General features: G+C 41.1%; 1 protein-coding gene across 1 annotated transcript in view; it reads right to left on the reverse strand.

Annotated features, from left to right (window-relative positions):
* The window catches only part of BMERB1 (bMERB domain containing 1), a 104,783-nt gene extending 89,859 nt beyond the window's left edge, over positions 1 to 14,924 (reverse strand). The window contains exon 1 of the mRNA XM_073362355.1: positions 14,563 to 14,924. Coding sequence (XP_073218456.1) covers positions 14,563 to 14,680 — 118 coding nt within the window. The 5' untranslated portion in view covers positions 14,681 to 14,924. The remainder of the gene's footprint in view (positions 1 to 14,562) is intronic.
* Between the last annotated feature and the right edge of the window lie 4,649 nt (positions 14,925 to 19,573).

Here is a 19,573-nt window from a genome sequence, read left to right on the forward strand (position 1 = left end):
GCAGTGCCGCTCTTAAGTTACACAGTGTAGCTGCTCTTTGTTGGCAGGAGAGAGCTCTCTTGCCAACAAAATAAAACCACCCCCAATAAGCAGCGGTAGCTATGTCAGCGAGAGAGCGTCTCCCGCCAACAAAGAGCTGTCCACACTGGCACTTTTTGTCGATAAAACTTTTGTTGATCAGGGGTATTTTATTCACACCCTTGACCAACAAAAGTTTTACTGACGAAAGTGTGGTGTAGACATAGCCTAATATAGTTCTCTAGAAGAGAGTTTCTAAGCATCCAGTCACCTTCCAAGCAGCGTGTGAATATTTTTAGGCAATTTTAGTAGCTGTTGAATAAATAATTCTATATATCTGAGTCCAATCTAACAAAGCCCAAAGTGATACTGATATGGAGAATTGTTTCAGACATCATAGAAATTGGTGCATGTAGCACTTTCCCAGACAGGTCACTAATTAAATATTGAGGAGATTCTTCTCAGAAGCCAGGAAAAGAGGAGATTCACTGTAGGAGATAGGATTACTAACTGCTCAGAGGGTCAAATGCTGGTTTTCCTCACCCCATGGGCATACAAGGCTCAAAATACAGTGAGACTTGGACAATTCCACTGCACAGGGTGGGGCCAAGCTGTGGAGAAGCCACATAGGAGGCTCTGCTCCCCCAAAATACCATAGATGATGCTCTCTGAGGCTCCATGGAGGGGAAACAGGGACAGATTCAGCGAGTGGCCAGGACAATGGGTCAAAACTATGAGGATTCTATAGCCTATATTCTGACATAAGGAGCATTCAGGGACCACAGCTACTACCACAGTCCCTGGACTGTAGCGGTGGCTACATGGACATCCATCATTCTTAAGGCTAAAGTGGATCTTCAGTGGTGCATAGACTTTGCACTGGCCTGTTTCTCAGGATTTCCCCTCTTGTATTGCCACAGTCAAGGCCCCAAGCAAGCAAGAAAACAGTTTCCTACCTACGTCCAGCCTACCTCCAGAATGAGTAGGTCAGCCCACAATGGGGCCAAGATCTCCCATGTGTGTGTTAACTGTTACTGATTAACAGAGCTCTGGTGGCATAGCAGAGGTTCTTATTTGTTTATATTTACACAAAGTAATAATGATGAATATTTGCATTTAAACAGCACCTTTCATCTGGTGATCTGGAGGCACTTTATGAACCATCATTTTTACAAAGTTAATTACTTAATTTTATTCTGATTTCAATGTCCTTTAAACGTGCTAATGCATTCTCCGTTGCTACTGTCACTGGACTGATATAAAACTGAAAACACTGAGCTGATTGCCTATCCAGAGTTCTTAGAAATGAAGAAATGGAGGCCTTGTAACAGAGCCCTAAACGTCAGCTCAGAGATTAATGGATTCAGGATACTTACCTTCTGTCTGTAGAATGAATTAATGTTATGGATCATATCTGTGGAGGGGTTTTCCTATGTGTAGGTTTCATCACAAAAGGGACAAATCTACCTGAATTACACTGGCTGACACATCCCTATGATTGTGTATGCCATGCCACAAGGTAGTTTCATTCTTTATGTACTCCAAAATTAGCAGCATGGAGGGAAACCTCTGCATGGATTCACTGTAGCAGCATTGTTCACCTCAACCTGGACTCTGGTGGACAGTCCTTTGAGAGGTTAAGTATCCTTAGTGGGAGAGGTGACAGATGGGGGGTAGCACAGGGAGGACCAAGAGTGTGGCCAAAGGAATGAATTAATTTCAGGTAGCATTAACTTGTCTCTGGTCCCGCTGTAACTGTGAAACACATTGGTTTTAGGGGAAGCCACTGGCCCATGATGCTCCAGGTCCATTGCCCAGTGATGCCACGCTGCCAAGGAGCTAAATGATTGAGACAATGATACCTAGAGCAAATGTAGATGCACAGGGCCTCCAAGAAGATGAATCCCGATTGATCATCTGGATTCCTGGGGTTCAGGGATAGGACCACTCTCTCTGGCTCGGGGAGGAGGACTGGACGCAATCTCCACCATGCTAATGGAACAGTCCCAGAAAATCTCTGCAAGGGGATCATCACAGATTGTACACCTCTTTCAAACTCCCTCCCCTGGGTATTTCTGCAGGAAGTCAGAGTGATCCGGATTTACATAGCTGCAAGCACAAAGCCCAGTTTTGCTGTCACTGACATTGATGATGAAACTCCCATTGACTTCAGTGGAACAGGACTGGGTTCTGTGTTTGTAAAAATAAGAGAATGGGTGTTACACTTCTGCACCAGTTCACCACAAGACCAGTTCACCCCTGAAGTAGCTAAGCTGGCTTCAGTGGCGTTGGTCCAGGAATAAGCTTGGCCTCATATTCTGAAAATACATAAAAGGTGGAATTCCCTGTTGATTCTTCTTCCTTTTTTGAATTGTTTTTGCTAAGAAGTGAACAGAGGCTGCTGTCACATTTCCATGAAATTACTTGAAGATGAGATACTTTTCCATTTTGTCAGTATAAAAAACAAATGTTTTTGTACAAAATCCCATAAATCCCCAATCAATAAAGTGGTTTCTTCAGGCCAGTAAAAATATACTTAAAACACTGCTCCTGCTCTTCATACAACTCATTACATTTTGCATTTTTGGGAGCACATAATCGTTAGAACTGCTCAATGAGCCACCTGTCTCACTGGAAATTATTCCTTCATTTAATGAAGAATTTTCTTGAAATGATTTTCTCAAACATTTTGCCCTTTATGAACTGACAAAATGTGGTTAATTAATGTTTCATTGCTGATTCTGTAGGGCAACTAACAGAATTATCCAGGGACACTTGCACTGTTTTTTCATACACTTCACCCTCCAAGCATGCATTTTTCATCTTTGAATTGTGAATGAATTTGTACTATAGCTTTAATCTAGTTATACAGCAGAATGCTTCTCAGGGAAATGAAATGGCTTTATTTAATAGCCCAAAAAGAAAATAATCAACTATTTTCCACTGTAGGTTTTCTACCGAAAGGGGCTTATCCTGTTGCAGATTTTAGCACCTTTGGGCTCAGTTTTGCTAGGTGCTGAGATTCAATTTGCACAGTGACTGAGCGCCCTCCGGAATAGTCACAGGTGCTCAGTGCAGGTGGGCTTGATCCTACAATGCTATTTTTTTATTACTGCCTCTGGACTGACACACACACATAGTCATAAGTAAACAGTGGCTCCTATAAGAATCACACTGTAAAACATAGGAGTCAACGACCAAACACAAAAACACAAGGAGAAAATTACATACTAGAAGTGGATGATGCCACAGGCTATTGGCAGGAATTTATGTTCAAAGTGTCCTACGTGACAGGTCTACCAATATTATTTTTCATAAATTATATTTAAAGGATATATGAAAGCTAATGAGGAACTGTCCCAAATATGACACCTAAGCCCCACAACTAACATTTCAAATAATTATTGGTGTACACTCACCCAAATATTAACACTGAGTTACATCTACGTTTAATTTACCTTTCTAAGTATTCACTGTCATGTATAAAGACTTCAGAATTCATTAACTCTTTGACCTATGAGTATTTTAACAAATTTCTTTGCCAAAACATTTAATCAGTGCAGCAATGATTTGCTATTTATTTGTTGCAGTAACTTTCATTGTTTTTGCATTGTACTCTGCATAATATATTGGCTTTGCCCAGACACCTCCCACATTTCTTCAGACCACTCCCTTTTGGGGGAGGTTTTTTTGTTTTGTTTTGGGGGTTTTTTTTGCATTTTTTCTCACTAGACTATTTTTGTGGTTTAAACTGAGTTGGTAGAATAATAAATCAGAGGTTTCACCTTGTGCAAGGAAAGTGGAGGCAGGTTGGGCAGTAAATTGCAACTGTGGAACTCAGCTAGAAAAGGAACCAGTATGTAGGAGGAAGTCTAGCCATACTGAATTGGGATAGAGAGAATGAGGGAGGAAATAAGTAGCTTCGTGGTCTCTTTCCACTTCCATCACCAGAAGCCAAAATGGTCCCTCCAGGCCAATCTGCACTATCAGGATTCTGTGGATCTGTAAGTAAAATTCCAAGGACCAAGAGGGACCGAAGCAAGAAAGCAGCCGCTCAAAGTAGCATGCTTCCTTCTACTAATGGCCGATTTCTGAGCGAAAATGTATATTCTGTCATTGGAAACAGTGTTCTCCCTCTGCCTTCTCACACCATCCCTGCAGCTCCTTGGAGTCCACAGCTGTAGCGGAAGGAGCTATGCTGTTGAGGAGAGGGTGGTACCTGTGTGGATACCACAGAATCTGCTTGCTTGGAAACTAGTCATTCTGTGAATCTTCAAGCTCTCTGGGGTCTGTGAGTCATGCTCCTGCCCCCTCTGTGAAGTAGGAAACCCTCTCCTCTTTGAGAGCTGCATGCAACACAGGTTCGACCTTGGGGAATTTTTAAGTGTTATTTCCTATACATAAGGAATATTCTACGAGAAAGGAAGATCAGGGCCTAACACAGGCAGAAATAAATACAAGAGGAGAATTCAGATAAATAAAAGATTCTGCAATTGTATCAGAAATACAAGCACCGTTACTTGTTTCTGATACTGGTCAAAGCCATCAATCATTTATAGAAACATTCACACAGCAGAGTTTTAGGGCCCACTCCTGCTCCGACTGATGTCAATGAGAGGTTTGCTATTGACTTCAACTGGATTAGAATCTATACTTTAGAAAGGATAAAATTCTTCAGTGGGAAGTATTGTCTTTGCTGCACTGATGAGACAAAAGCTGACTTTCCTCAGGGAAGAAATACAACATAAATATGTTAATAGTAATAATTATAATAATAAGAGACAATAATAATCTTGGATTTGACTCATCCTTCGATGTCTGTCTTTCTGTCTGTTAGAAAATAGCTGCCAAAATAGTCTACTTGATTTACTTGAGCCGATATCGTCTACTGCAGTGAGATTACTTATTGCTGTTTTATCACTTCAAATATGCTTTCTTGGTTTCTCTGTGTTTCTTTAAAAATTAATGTACAGGTCTTTTAAAAATAGAAACATGCTAAGAATCGTAATTACTTTGTCAGTCTATTTAAAGCCTGTCTTCAGACCTTCATAAAACTAGCAGATTCACTATTTCTGTAAAGAGATATTTAATTGCCATACCCTTGGGTTAGATCCTTTCCCACTTTTCCCAGTGGGCTGGCACTGAATAAACCAAAATGGTTTTGTCTATGATATTGCTTGGAATAGATACAGTTACTAATACTTAGCTCTTAATACTGAGCTTTTCATCCAGAGATCTCCAAGCGCTTTACAATGCATCCTTATCCCCATTTTATAGAAATGGAAAATGAGTCACAAGAAAATTAAATGACTTGCCCAATGCTATACAGCAGGTCAGTAACAGTGAGGAGTAGAACCCATGTCTACCGGCCAGTGCTCTACTCTCTTGACCAGCTTTAGTGAAGCAAGAATCTTTTTCAAAATTAAATCTATTTGGTTGAGAGGCTAAGGGTCTGCTCAACATCTGGAACTTCAAACAAGTGTTAAAGTTTTTTCACATGGTGGCATTAAATACTATTTTACCACCAATCTCTTTTCTTGTGTAAAGCTTTGATTTTCTATTCTTCTTACACTTTACATTTTTCTCCACCTTTTGGGGTCCTGATTCTTCACTGCCTTGTACCTTGTGTAATAATTTACTCCTGTGCAAAGTGAGCATAAAATGCTATCATTCTGATATGTTAGGAATTTTTTATACTTACTTTGCATAGGTATCAATGATAATGGTCCCTTCTCAGTGCAGGGGGATGGATTAGATGACCTCTCAAGGTTCCTTTCAGTCCTACAGTTCTATGACACATGATGCAGGGTTGTGAGGAACTAGGCCGTTTGTCTCTGCATTTAGTAGCAAAACTCTTCTATGGTTCCCCAGAACCTGAACCATATGATGCATTAGCTTGAGGTAAATTATCAATGGCAAACATACATCTAAGGCCTTGCATACATGAGAAAGTTGCAGCAGTTTTATTAAAGATGTGATTTTAAATCTATTTAGTCAAACTAGTGCAAACCTCTGTGTGGTAAGTCTTATTTCAGTTTAAGCCAAGTTTATTTTCATTTTAGCTTAAATCAATTAGAAATCAATTTAAACTGAATTAAGGCACTCTGAAATAAGAGTATGCATGCACAGATTTGCACTAGTTTAACTAAATAGGTTTTAAAACTTATTTAAGATAAACCAGTGCAACTTTTCTCTTGTTGACAAGGCCTAATTGTCTATGGGCCCAATCCAATAGCCACAGAAATCAATGGAAAGACTCCCATTGACTTAAATAGGCATTGAGTGAAGGCCTTAGTATCATGCAGATTCTTCAGTTACACATACATGACACTCTTCAATACAATATACACACAGACAGACATAAGTGTATGAAAATGTTTCTCCTCCTTTCTTTACCACAAATCTAATCCTGAGCTTCTAAACAGCAGACATTCAGTCCCCTGAATGACATTGCTTTGTAGATATAAACCACAGTCACCTTACAATAGTGCTTTATTTAGAAATGTGGGTGCACACTACACACATATAGGGGAGATTTTCAGCAGCACAAAGAGTCATTTAGGGGACCTCTCCTATTGACAATCAATGAAACCGGGACTTTTAAACTCCCATTAGTGCCTTTGAAAATCTCCCCCATGTTGTTTCATATGTTCTTTATTCCTTTGGCTCATGAGTCATCCATTTATGATTAATTGTGTTTTTTGTTATTTGAACTAAATTGTTTAGAAACCTTTGGACCTGGATAACTATACAGTGAAGTTTATTATTAATAATACTAATTAATAATAATAACTTATGGTGTCTGGGCAGTAGAGTCTCACTCATTTGGATGTTGGTTTGGATTAAGGCGTGTTTTATTTTAGCTTTGCAGAAGCTTTAGTTGAATCTTTTCTGCCATGGACAGTCCAATGGTATTTAAACAAATCCATCTGCCTTTTTTCTGTAGTCATAGAGCCAATCCAGCAAGGTGACAACCACCCTCAATTCCCAGAGAAGTCAGAAATCACAGAACCACTCAATATGATGTAGGACTGGGCCCAAAAATGCTGTGTCTCTGTTTGTACACGTGTGTCTGACTGTCTGTCTGTAAAGGGCTATGAAAATATAAGAATCTCAGGAAGCTGACACACAAATTCAGGAATGAATTGTCATTTACCTTTTTTCTGTCTAATGAACACAAGTATTTGATTAACATCAACAATGATAAATGTGACTCCAACGTGAAAAGCCTTAAACTACCTTAAAAACAGAATGACAAGAGTGACAAACTCTTGGAGCTGGGCACTGTAGGTATTCCTCTTGGCAGTCCAAGTGTATATCCCTACTGCTGTTTGATTTTTTTTAAATACTACATCAGATGCTGGCCAAAGGATTATAAAACGTTATGAAGTCACGTTAAACATTCTGAGACAGATTCTGTTCTGTGGTGAGGCTACACTGCACTGCTAGCAAAATCTGGTCTTAAAACTGACTTAACCAGCCAAGGGGGGATTGCCCCAGGTCAAGAGTGACCTCTAAAGGTGTGGCACTTGAGTAGGAGCTCTTATGCCTCTCCCCCTTCCTGCCAATGCCAGAGCAGGAAAAAGAGTGCATGGCTAGAGGAATGGGACATGCCTAATCATGCCCTTGTGCTATACTACTCTTCAGCTATTTTTTCAGTCTCTCCAAGCTGCTCTTACTCAGGGAGGGGGACCACCTCTGCACAAAATAGCATCACTAACATGACCTGGTTTTGAACCAGGAGTGTAAATGTAAATGTTTCTTTTTCCCATTATCTGAGAAATCTAGTTCCCCCATATTATGCATGTTCTGGCAACAGCAAAGGAGTTATATGTTTCTTCAACAATCTCTTATAAAATGTGTGCATGGTATTACATAGTGCATATTTTCAGTGCATAGATCAGCCACACTACTCAGTGGCAGAGCAGTTAAAATAGCTGCCACCATAGCCTTTTGGTAAACCAGGCAACAAGCTTTTCAGAGACTTATCAGCAAAACACTCTGAAACAAATCCTCAAGTGGGCCAAAGCTCTACCTAGTGCCCTTGCAGAGCTGGAGGCAGAGGTGACATTCAACCCCCGGCACAAACTAGAGCAACCACAGGACTGTTCTATGCCAGCTGGAATAGCCCCACAGGGGTTGTTCTGATGGCCCAGGATAATTGGTGTTCATTCCAGGCTGACTGCTTCTTGCCAACGGCACACATATGACATACCCCATGTGTTGGGAAGGTAGAGGAAGAGCAGGTGGCATAGAGCTGGCTATGCTGGCCTTATGCTACTGGGTAATCCCCATGTTACAGGGGAATTTCCAGTTGCCTGGAGTGAGGATCTGACCCCTTTATCTAACCTACCATTCTTATTCAAAATTAAGCAAAAAAGAAGTATTGAACTAACCACTTCAGCTTACATCTGACATTGTTACCATCAAAATAGGGATAGCACACAAATTCCTAAAGCTCAGTGAGTGAAAAACAGAATATTTGTTGTTTGTTCTCATATTAAATTGCAGCAAAGCTCTTGGTTTGCAGTCTCCTGACATGTACTCCTGATTGTGCTGACCAAAACTGGGGCATTACCTTGTACCCTGACTTTGGTTCTAAACTTCAAAACAATAACAAACAACAACGTACCTGTGAAGTGTGAGGCTTAATCGGATACTGTGCTACTCATTCATTTCTGTGTGGTTATTTCATTGAATTGGCATTTTGGTATTTACCCAGGAAATTCTATAACCCTACTCAAGCCAACACAGTTGATTCCAAATGAAGTTGTGTGTATGCTAATGATGGCCAAGAAATACATTTATGTATCTCTGGTTCAGTGAAGCCTTCCCAAAATTATATGATAAATATCACTTACAGAGAAGGTTGTCACCACACTATTATTACGTGCTGGAACTGCTGTCCATTCACAAGTCTGACTGCATTTTATTGTTGAGCACAAGAACTGCCCTACCTGTTCCACACAAGAGAAATGTTCTTTACATGTGAGTAAACAAGCCCAGAGTCTCACAAACTTTTAAAAAAACATGTCTTACAACAAAGCTGTTTCAGACTTATATGTGAAATTAATTCAGATTGTCACACTTTAGGGGCCAGATCCTCAAATAGTGTAAACCAGCACAGCACCATTGAGGATCTGGCTAAAAGTGACTATTGTAGAATAAGATTTACTACAGTGTTACACTTAATTGCCCTAAACATTACAACCAATAAGTAAGTTATTTCTAGTTTTGCAAATCTAGATGTATATTAGCAAAGAGTTCCTTCTCCTTTAAATGTTAAATGGAAACTACTTGGCTTCCATTATATTATTTCCATTACATTGGCTTTCATCACTTTCCACCACATTACCTACACAATCAAGTGACTTTAAAACAAATATACATTACCTGGTTATTATTATTTATTTGTACTGCAGTTGTGTCTAGAAGCACTAATTAGGGAACAGGGCCCTATTGTGATAGGCACTGTAAAGATAGGCAATAAAAAGATCATCTTAGCCCTGAAGAGCTCACAATCTAAGTTATGACAAAATGCAACAAATAAATGAGACAAACAAGAGAATAGGGAGGGCAACTACATATGGTTATACTGGGCCTTTGATTTTGTTAATAATAACAATAAACACTTCACATGTTCAAAGTGCTATACCAACATTAAAAGCCAATTTGTGGCACTGGGAGGAGTGACTCTGTTCTGACTCTCTACATTTTGCTTCCCACGTCTTCTGAAGAATACATCTGCCACCTTTTTCTGCATCAAAGCACTTGGAATCACCTTACAAAGTCAAAAATAAGATTTTAAAATCAATGTATAAATCTGATTAGAAGTCAGTGCAGGCATCAGAGCAGGAAAAATGTGCAATGATCATTTAGAACAGCTACTGTAAATAGCCTCTCTACAGTATTTTAAGCATGTTGAAGCCTATGAACCAACAGATCAATTATTCAAATAGTAAAGCCTCATAATAGTACTGAAGGTGACTGGAGAACAGACTAGCACCTCAGTATTACTCTTGAAGAACATTACAGATTATATCCCAGTGATTTAAAAAAAAAGCCCTCAATAAAATGGGGCTAGTATGAAGCAGTGGAGCTCCACTGGCTAGCAACTGGGCACGTGAGTCAAGACACCTGGGTTCTATTCCTCCCTGCCAGTTACTCTGCCAATGAGTTGTTCTGTGACTTTAAGTTGCTATTCATTGGGAGTCATAAGTGATCAGCAGTTCTGAAAATCATGCCAGTCACCTCTCTAAGCCTGAGTTTACTGCGTGGAGATACTGGAATGGTAATAATATAGATCTTTGTGGACTTTGGATGAAAGTTACTCTATAAGTACAAATTATCATTATTACAGATGCTACATGGTCACTAACATTCAAGATCTGGCTGTAAAACAACACCAAGAGTCTTATTTTTAGAAACAAGGAGAAGAACACAAGTCTATTCCATGCCACAGAAGCAGTAGAAACTGTTGCATGTGTCTGAGTTAACCAACATGATTTCAGTCTTGTTCAGTTCAGTTTTGGAAATCGTTGAGCCACTCAGTCCTGAACGAAAAGGAGGACTTGTGGCACCTTAGAGACTAACCAATTTATTAGAGCATAAGCTTTCGTGAGCTACAGCTCACTTCTTCAGATGCATATCGTGGAAACTGCAGCAGGCTTTATATATACACAGAGAATATGAAACAATACCTATTCCCACCCCACTGTCCTGCTGGTAATAGCTTATCTAAAGTGATTTCCAGCACAAATCCAGGTTTTCTCACCCTCCACCCCCCCACACAAATTCACTCTCCTGCTGGTGATAGCCCATCCAAAGTGATAACTCTTTACACAATGTGCATGACAATTAAGCTGGGCTATTTCCTGCATAAATCCAGGTTCTCACATCCCCCCCACCCCCATACACACACAAACTCACTCTCCTGCTGGTAATAGCTCATCCAAACTGACCACTCTTCAAGTTAAAATCCAAGTTAAACCAGAACATCTGGGGGGGGGGGGTAGGAAAAAACAAGAGGAAACAGGCTACCTTGCATAATGACTTAGCCACTCCAAGTCTCTATTTAAGCCTAAATTAATAGTATCCAATTTGCAAATGAATTCCAATTCAGCAGTTTCTCGCTGGAGTCTGGATTTGAAGTTTTTTTGTTTTAAGATAGCGACCTTCATGTCTGTGATCGCGTGACCAGAGAGATTGAAGTGTTCTCCGACTGGTTTATGAATGTTATAATTCTTGACATCTGATTTGTGTCCATTTATTCTTTTACGTAGAGACTGTCCAGTTTGACCAATGTACATGGCAGAGGGGCATTGCTGGCACATGATGGCATATATCACATTGGGGGATGTGCAGGTGAACGAGCCTCTGATAGTGTGGCTGATGTTATTAGGCCCTGTGATGGTGTCCCCTGAATAGATATGTGGGCACAGTTGGCAACGGGCTTTGTTGCAAGGATAAGTTCCTGGGTTAGTGGTTCTGTTGTGTGGTATGTGGTTGTTGGTGAGTATTTGCTTCAGGTTGCGGGGCTGTCTGTAGGCAAGGACTGGCCTGTCTCCCAAGATTTGTGAGAGTGTTGGGTCATCCTTTAGGATAGGTTGTAGATCCTTAATAATGCGTTGGAGGGGTTTTAGTTGGGGGCTGAAGGTGACGGCTAGTGGCGTTCCGGAAACCTACTGACCGCTATTCCTACCTGCATGCCTCCAGCTTTCACCCTGACCACACCACACGATCCATCGTCTACAGCCAAGCTCTGCGATACAACCGCATTTGCTCCAACCCCTCAGACAGAGACAAACACCTACAAGATCTCTGTCAAGCTTTCTTACAACTACAATACCCACCTGCAGAAGTAAAGAAACAGATTGATAGAGCCAGAAGAGTTCCCAGAAGTTACCTACTACAGGACAGGCCTAACAAAGAAAATAACAGAACGCCACTAGCCGTCACCTTCAGCCCCCAACTAAAACCCCTCCAACGCATTATTAAGGATCTACAACCTATCCTAAAGGATGACCCAACACTCTCACAAATCTTGGGAGACAGGCCAGTCCTTGCCTACAGACAGCCCCGCAACCTGAAGCAAATACTCACCAACAACCACATACCACACAACAGAACCACTAACCCAGGAACTTATCCTTGCAACAAAGCCCGTTGCCAACTGTGCCCACATATCTATTCAGGGGACACCATCACAGGGCCTAATAACATCAGCCACACTATCAGAGGCTCGTTCACCTGCACATCCACCAATGTGATCTATGCCATCATGTGCCAGCAATGCCCCTCTGCCATGTACATTGGTCAAACTGGACAGTCTCTACGTAAAAGAATAAATGGACACAAATCAGATGTCAAGAATTATAACATTCATAAACCAGTCGGAGAACACTTCAATCTCTCTGGTCACGCGATCACAGACATGAAGGTCGCTATCTTAAAACAAAAAAACTTCAAATCCAGACTCCAGCGAGAAACTGCTGAATTGGAATTCATTTGCAAATTGGATACTATTAATTTAGGCTTAAATAGAGACTTGGAGTGGCTAAGTCATTATGCAAGGTAGCCTGTTTCCTCTTGTTTTTTCCTACCCCCCCCCCCCAGATGTTCTGGTTTAACTTGGATTTTAACTTGAAGAGTGGTCAGTTTGGATGAGCTATTACCAGCAGGAGAGTGAGTTTGTGTGTGTATGGGGGTGGGGGGGATGTGAGAACCTGGATTTATGCAGGAAATAGCCCAGCTTAATTGTCATGCACATTGTGTAAAGAGTTATCACTTTGGATGGGCTATCACCAGCAGGAGAGTGAATTTGTGTGGGGGGGTGGAGGGTGAGAAAACCTGGATTTGTGCTGGAAATCACTTTAGATAAGCTATTACCAGCAGGACAGTGGGGTGGGAATAGGTATTGTTTCATATTCTCTGTGTATATATAAAGCCTGCTGCAGTTTCCACGATATGCATCTGAAGAAGTGAGCTGTAGCTCACGAAAGCTTATGCTCTAATAAATTGGTTAGTCTCTAAGGTGCCACAAGTCCTCCTTTTCTTTTTGCGAATACAGACTAACACGGCTGTTACTCTGAAATCAGTCCTGAACGTACTCCAGGCACTGCAACAAAACCAATGCTGCAGTTGAAACATCAGGAGTGTGGGAGAGTTAGATTTCACTGTCATCAGCATATGAGCTATGTGATAACATATTCATGGAAAACTGAAGCCAGAGGTAAAGTCTGAACCCCGCACACAGCCCTGAGAAACACTGCAATATCTTAGAAACTTGAGCAAAGCAGGAAACAGTGGAGAAAATATGATACCAAAGATATTAAAGATATTCTAGTAAGACTTCACAATAGACAATATCAAAAGGTGGATGACAGATCTAGGAGACCAGCAAACGTTATGGCCCACAACCTGTCTTAACAAAGAAGTTATTGCAGACATTGCATTCTCCACAAAGCATTCTCCATGGAGCATAATCAGAATCCTTGCTAAAACTCATCATATATTTTGTCCTGTAATGAATGCACAGCTTTTCAGTGACTTCCTTTTCAAGGATGTTAGCCACGAATGGTTATTTAGAAAATGGGAGGGACTTTACAGGTTTATCAAGTTTTGCCGGGAGGTGGCTCTGCCACCAAAAGAGTAACAGTTACTAGTATTGGGACAGTCAGGAGTCCTCCTGATAACTTGAATTGATAGCTTTTATTCCTATACCTATTCTTATCATCAGCACTTTGGAATGGATGTATCAGCTGTTGCATTCTGAAAAATGTTGATTTTACCGACAAGCACTCTTACACTAAAGAGCTTTTATTGAGCCAATACATACAGTACATCTATTATTATACAATTGAATGAAGCACAGTATTTCAATACCCTCCGACTGAACATAGGAATGAATAATATGGATGTCATTTGTGCCTCTCAGACATGAAGCCTATAAAATGTTGCCAATATTTGTTAAATGCCATATATTAAATCACATTGTATAGACATCAAAGGAAAACTAATGTCCCAATTATCCTTCCCCATCCCACAGCCTCCAAAACTAACATCTCTGCACTTCATTGAGCTAAGTGAGTGATTCATTTTTTCAAAGAAACAACAAAGTGACTTGAGCTGCCTTAGAATGTATCCAGCCCCAGGTTCCCTGTCCATTCTTAGGCTCAATGGGGGAAAGACCTTTGTCTTGAACTCAACCCAGTTCAGAAAGCAGAGGCTCCCACCAGCCTCAAAGAGCAAAATGGTCACACAAACCTTGCCCAGCCCCAAACAAAGCAAAGGCTGTTTCCTTTTGTTACCAAGAACACATTGCCCATTTGCATGTATGTATGCATTGCCAAATCTAAGCAGAAGGGGATCAGGTCATTACCCACTGCTGATTGAACACAATATCTATCAAACAGAATGTCACTTTAAATCACTATTCTCTCCCTACCCCCACCTTCCTCTGGTTTAAAGTGCTGATGCAGGGATCTGGAAATAAGCAGCAGCTCAGCGTTTTTATCCTTTGCACTAGCAATCCAAAGCACTTACTTCTCCCCAGCCCCTCAGCTTTCCACTCAGTCTCCTCCACTGCCCCGTAGCGTCTCATTGGTTTCTCTGTCTCCGTGCTGGCAGAGATGGCTCTCTTTAACTCCACGCCTGAGTGCATGGCTACTGCCCGGGCAATCTGTGTGCATGGGGCTTCCCTGTTTACTCCATCCAAGCCGGGGCTGCAGGGCTCCGGTTCAGCCCTTTCCTGGGCTGGACTGGAAGGCGCTGCTGAGCTCACTGCACCTCGTCGCCGAGGTGGTACCCGAGGAGGAGGAGGGGAAGGGATGCAGCGCACATGCTCAGTGCGAGGATGCTGTCTACAGAAGCGCTGGGTGAGAGCAAGGGATGTGTTGGGAGGGGAAGGCAGGAAAACAATGGGAAAAAAACATGCCGTGGGGGGAGAGGAAGTCACTGGCTGGGGATTCTGCCACAGGTTGGGAAGGACAAGGGCTGGGGATAGTATTTTCCAGGCAGGGACGCAAAGGAAGAAGATCCCCCAAGCGATTGTGGAGGAGGATGCTTCCCACTTCACAAGGAACCTCCCTCCAAAGCCCATCTCTATGGTCCTATCTCCTGACCCCTCCCCAAAGCTGCTCTCCCCACCAGGCACTGGCTAGCTTCCCTCTCCCCCTCATACAAGTACCTAGCCTAACCCCCACCCTCTATCATCTTCTGTTCATGCCCACTTCGGCTCCTGATCTTTTTGAGGGCAGCTGGGTGGGTCACTCACTCTCCATCTTCATTCCTTCTAGAGGCGTAATGAAGAGTAGTCAGGAGACATGGAGAGTCCAGATTTATGAACTCTTGACTAGAAGTTTATTCTTCAGGGCAGGGATTGTCTTTCTTTTTGTGTCTTGTGCAGCGCTGAGCACAACAGGTTCATGTCACAGCTCATAAATAATAATACCATGGACAGCTAAGCTTTACTTTCACAGTAAACCCTCCAGTCCCCCCGTGCATTTCAACAGCCTCTGCAAGTGTTCTGCAGAGCTCCACACTTTCTAACTTCACTTTCAGCAAAAGCCAGAGGATCTCATCCAAACAAATGATTTGGTTTTGCATTTCTCATGAATGTGTAGGTTCACTGTCTGTGCAGTCTCCTGGGATTAGAAGAGAAGGAAATGATTATGCAGAAAGCTAATTTCCAACTGTAGCAATTATTAGTTTTATTTTATTGTCTGATGAGTGGGTAAAATTTTCTAATAACACTTCTCTTTTCAATTATGTAGTGCCTTTCATCCAAAGCTCCCATAGCACTTTACTGTTAGTGATATTACATTGTGCAGATGGGAAGCCCAGACAAAGCATAGTTAATTAACTTGCCCATTGCCACTCAGCAAGTCAGTGATAGAGTAAGGATCAGCACTGACATCTTCTGCCTCCCCAGTCAGTGTTTTAACCACTGGACCACACTGTCTCCTTATGAACACATACATAAAAAAGCTAAGTGAGATCAAATGACTGATTCATGACAACTGATGGATTTCCAGTAATTCTGAGCCTTTATTTTCAATTACAGACATACAAAGGGGTGTAGAAAGTGTGTGGAAGGGATTTCAAAATATGATGTTGGTTTTCTTGAGGTCAGCATTGGGGGAGTTATTTTTAATTTTGGAGCAGTAGGGGCTGCACAAAAAAAGCAAAATTCAAAATTGTAGCATTGAGAGAATCTCTACCTAGTTGCATTTCTGCTTTTCACTGAATGAAGCCAGCTAGCAAACTAGAATTACTTAGACAATATTTTAGAAAGCTTGCAGGACACCTGGCTCCTTCCCTCTAATCTGCAGTCTGTGGAGATTTGCTGGGACTATTTTGGGTCCCGGACATTCTGGAATTGCTCTCAGTGACTAGGAACTGCTGAGTCGTGGCAGATTTCGGCCTTTAGTGAGAAGGAGCCCAGCGAGAGCTGTGAGTCAGAAGCAGCGTAGCAGGTGGCAGAACAATGCACAGCTAACTGGGTGACTATGTGACTGCCTGAGGGTGGCTGTATTGGCTCACTTGAAGGAATGAAGAACAGAGGAGTGGGAGGAAGACAAAAGCCTATCTGGGATAGGAGCCAGGTTTAGACTAGGAGATAGAGGCTGAGTGGGGAGGAGGGCCAATATGTGGATGCATCTGGGCCCCATTTAGGTTTAATACATCCCTTGGATGCTTTTCATAATTGCAACCCAAATGCTTTCTTTATGAGATGGAGGAAGAATCTAGGAAAATAATCAAATATTTTAAGATCTGAGTTTGCTAACATGAAAGAAGAAAGAAATAGCAGTAGTTAGAAATCATGATACTTCGAGAAATGAACTGTAGGTGACAGAGCATATTAGTCAATTAATCATATTCTGATAGTGCTTTAACCTATGTACCTTTGATACAGCTACATAATAATATTGGGGCCTGAACCTGCAAACAGTTACACATGTGAGTATTTGAGTAGTCCCAATGAGTTCACATGGAAGCATTTGCAGGATTGAGGTCTTAGTTCAGAAGAAATTAAGTTGCTTATGTTCTATTATTTTTGCTGTTGTGATTGGCATCATTTGCAGTAGAATTAATTTCCCTGCAGCTAATGATGCCCTTGAATGCACCTCAGAAAGATATTTACTCTTATGCCCACAAAGTTTATTCTCTTTTACTGAATGCAACATGGGGAAAGAAACTATGAAAATCTCAGTTCATTCCAGTTATTCAGAAGTTTGAGATGTAGAAAAATACAGATGTCCTTCAGGTCTGATTTATATTTCTCTCATGAAATCATACCACCTGTCTGCTTTAGTTTCCTGCCAGTTCCTACAATGATTTATTCATCAAGTAATGTCATCAGGTACTGTGGCTAGTCATTTGAAATTGGACAATTTGTGTGTCTGCCAATCTATTACCCTCTTACCCTCCAGTACATACCAATGATCTCATGTAGCAGCCAAGACACTATATATAATGTTTGCTCTTTACTCAGAGAATGGCAGCATGCCATGTAAATCAGGGTAGAAGAAGGTGTGTGTGAAGAATCTTTGGCTTCACATAGCTTGCCAGGGATCTATAGATTTTTTTTTTTTTTTGCTTCAGGCTCCCACAGATCCTTTGTTTACGGGGGTACAAGAGGCCTTGTTCTTTCCACAGGTCTCAATCTCAGCTCAGTGAAGGCATGACACAGCAAAGAAACCACTGCAAGACCTCACAACAATGTAGAAGGGTTTATTTCTTTACGGTATTTTTTCACAGGAGGGAATGGTCTCTCTCTAATTTCCCAGTCTCAAATGCCATAGGCAATTTATTGCTCAGGTTAATTTAGTGAGATTCAGCAGAAAAGTTGGCTACATTTGTTTCATGGTTAGCCTATTTAACATCTGAGGGAAAAAGATTCTGTTTTCATCAAGCACATTCATTTTGGAATATGCTTAAGATGCTGTAGGCATATCCTTCTTGAAACCAGATCTAAAATCAGCTGACAATATTTTCCTTGATGTTTATCACAAATGCATTGACCCCAGTTCTGAGCTGTGGCTCAAAGCAGCTCACAAGGCAAGGGGGGAAAGCGCTTCATGGCCCATTTATGGGACAACAGATTCAGGGCTGGCTGGGAGACGATTTGAACTTTGGTGAAAGCTAGAGGAGCCAGAGGGCTGCTATAATTTACACTCAGCTGTAATAGCCCACAAGAAACTTTTGTCCTGAGAATAGCCAGATCACAGCAGCATTTTCTTCATTCCCCTTTCCCTGGGAAAGCTCCTGGCATAGCCTTATGACTAGCATAAAGGGGAAAGGGAGGCAGGTCTATATTGTCCTGGCAATCTGATTACACCAATGATATTATCCAAGGGCCAGATCTGGCTAGTTCATGGCCACAGTGGAAGCAGGAAGTAGGGTATCTGTTCTTTTTCAGACAGTGGAGTCATTCTGACATAATGAAAATATTGGTAAAACTTCTGCAAAGCTTTATATTTATTCATCATTAAAATTAACATTTCTAAATTTGATCTAGTGAAGTAAAATGAAATTATGGATTATATGTAAAAGTATTTTATCTTTTGCTTATATTCATGTATACTATACACTTCAGTGTCTGATTTTAATTTCTTGTTGGAGGAGGCCAGCAGATTTTTTTGTTTTTGTTTTTAACCTTATTGAGGCTTTTAGATCCTGTTTATACTATAGTTGAAATCATACTAGCAACAAGTTGTTGACTCTAGCACAATTCTACCATCGTTTCTTAGTTAGCTTGGCCAGGGATTTTTTTCCTGAGCAACTTACTAGCCAAACCATAGACTCTGTAGCATGATATAAAAACAAACACCTTAGAGAGCTTTACAGCATTGTTCTAAAACCCAGTACAGCACAGTTTATATGAACTAATTCCTGCTTATACTGGTACCATCTGCACTTGAATTTCAACCATGTCAATTCTCCCTCAATGATTCAATTTTGTAGTGTAGAATGGACCTGCCTGTGTTTTCAGAGTGTCCATTAAGCCTGGGACATGTCCACGTGTGCTCTAACCAGATTCCCCAATACAGATGAACATATAGCATAAATGAAATCAATAGCCTGGGAAACTGGATCTGTGAACAAGACCGCATTAAGCATTACATATAATCTCCTGTCCTCATAATGTCATGAGCCGTCTACCCAGACAAATTTACTATGTAAGGAGATTGGGGTATAATACTTCAGTGCCCCCAATGACATTATAACACAGTTTGATCTTGCCAGTGTATATGCAACCAATCATGTCACTGATTCATGTTACTGCCCTATAAAAATCAGGGCTCTTTCTCTCTTTGTTTCTGATATTGTGTCTATCACATTTTCTTTTAAAATTTATAATATTAGGCAAAAGTAAATTTAATTAGTTTCTTCAAAGTATATAAATCCTAATTAAAAATAGCGGGGCAAGCAGTCACTTAGTATCTTTTTGAAGTTTATAACTATGTTCAGTTGTGTGCTGTCATGAAAGAAGAACTCTTAGAGGCACTGATCCTGCCCCCTTCCACATCAGTGGGAGTCCAGAGGGATGCAG

This window comes from Lepidochelys kempii, chromosome 10 (genome assembly GCF_965140285.1).
Source record: "Lepidochelys kempii isolate rLepKem1 chromosome 10, rLepKem1.hap1, whole genome shotgun sequence".
NCBI classification, from domain to species: domain Eukaryota; kingdom Metazoa; phylum Chordata; order Testudines; family Cheloniidae; genus Lepidochelys; species Lepidochelys kempii.